Raw genomic sequence first — 1,961 nt, forward strand, 5'->3', positions numbered from 1 at the left:
CAAAGAAATCCCAGGGCTGATCTCCTTCAGAATGGACTGGTTGGATCTCCTTGCAGTCCAAGGGACTCTCAAGAGTCTTCTCCAACACCACAGTTCAAAAGCATCAATTCTTCGGCGCTCAGCTTTCTTCACAGTCCAACTCTCACATCCATACATGACCACTGGAGAAACCATAGCCTTGACTAGACGGACCTTTGTTGGCAAAGTAATGTCTGCTTTTGAATATGCTATCTAGGTTGGTCATAACTTTCCTTCTAAGGAGTAAGCGTCTTTTAATTTCATGGCCGTAGTCACCATCTGCAGTGATTTTGGAGCCCCCCAAAATAAAGTCTATACTGTTTCTACTGTTTCCCCATCTATTTCCCATGAAGTGATGGGACCAGATGCCATGATCTTAGTTTTCTGAATGTTGAGCTTCAAGCCAACTTTTTCACTCTCCACTTTCACTTTCATCAAGAGGCTTTTTAGTTCCTCTTCACATGCAGGAGACATGGTTCAGTCCCTGGGTCAGGAAGATCCCCTGGAGGAGGAAATGGCAACCCACTCCAGTATTCTTGCCTGGAGAATTCCATGGACAGAGGAGCCCGATGGGCTACAGTCAATGGGATCACAGAGTCAGACAAAACTGAGTGAGCGTTCATGTGGTATAACAACAGGGGTCTTTGCTCCATTAAAAATCTTTCGCTTCTTTTTACATAGCAGTAAATCTTAGAACATTCTTCCTAAGGTGTCTTAAACTGATTCTCCATTCACTAGCTTTATAGCTTTTAGAATTCAAAATGGAGCAGTTATCCTTTAAAACGTATGCTGTAGTTATTTTCAGGATCATAATTTTAATAACATGTCCAGTTTTGCTTTATTGAAGAGCTTAAAATTAATCATGGAATGAACATTTACACAGATTTTATGGCGTGGTAAAGAAATAATTGAAGGGAAATTTTAGAAAACATTTAATTCCTTATATCACTGACATTTGGAAAACAATGTTTTTTCAGACAAGTATTGAAGTACAGTTTATGTTGGCAAATGTTGTGATTGCTTTTAGATTAATTTAAAACCTGAATTACATTAAAACCCAGGAATGAACTCACTAAAAATGTAGGCTGTGTGATAAGTTTCTGAGCCATTTATGGATTGGGTTTTGAATAAGCAAGTTTGTTAAACCATTGGGAATTAAAGATTCCAGCTCAACGTCTCAAGTTTCTGAAACAATACATTTTCTCAGACTTCATGGAATTGTTCTGTGTCATTTACACTTGCTTGGCTCAGCAGGCCCAGCAGTGAGGTATTTTTTATTTTATATTTGTTTTTGCAGGGATCTTAGCAACATCAATTGTGAAGAGCTTGGTCCGTTGCCTCCTGGATGGGAGATCCGGAATACAGCAACAGGCAGAGTTTATTTCGTTGACCATAACAACAGAACAACACAGTTTACAGATCCTCGGCTCTCTGCTAACTTGCATTTAGTTTTAAAGTAAGTTTTTAAAATAATACATGTTAAGATATGAGTCTCAACAAAAGAAGACTGATGGATGCTTTTTGTAATAAATGTGATAGAATGGCTTCTCTCTTCAGTTATAAATTATTTCTGTTGAACATAATTTTATGGGTATACCAAATGTTACTCTCATGTTTGCATATTTTAATCCCAACTGTGCTTAAGTAGGAACCTGCCCTGAAATGTTAGGAGAAGGGTGTGTGTCAGAGGTTTGTCCCAGTACACCTGCAGAGACAGGCTGCTTTGTGGGGTAGGTGGAGTCCCTCTCCCCTCCACCCTGCAAGTGCCCTAGAACTAGCTCTAGGAAAGTTGAATCCATCCCAGAGGACTTTCTGCTGTCAGTTTTGTCCTTCAGCTTGAATCCTTTTTTCCCATTTGCAGGACCGAAACAGTCTCTCTCACAAATCTTTGTGAATGGGCTTGATATATCCTTTTTTTTTTTTTTTTTTTAATTAAAATTTAG

The 1,961-nt window shown here is 39.0% G+C and overlaps 1 protein-coding gene across 1 annotated transcript in view; it reads left to right on the plus strand.

Moving 5' to 3' along the window:
* Window positions 1-1,961, plus strand: part of SMURF2 (SMAD specific E3 ubiquitin protein ligase 2) — a 50,999-nt gene that overhangs the window by 26,080 nt on the left and 22,958 nt on the right. Inside the window, exon 10 of the mRNA XM_010856405.1 lies at window positions 1,316-1,474. Coding sequence (XP_010854707.1) covers window positions 1,316-1,474 — 159 coding nt within the window. The remainder of the gene's footprint in view (window positions 1-1,315; window positions 1,475-1,961) is intronic.

Source organism: Bison bison, unplaced genomic scaffold, assembly GCF_000754665.1.
Source record: "Bison bison bison isolate TAMUID 2011002044 unplaced genomic scaffold, Bison_UMD1.0 scf7180017864371, whole genome shotgun sequence".
In the NCBI taxonomy this organism is placed as follows: Eukaryota; Metazoa; Chordata; class Mammalia; order Artiodactyla; family Bovidae; genus Bison; species Bison bison.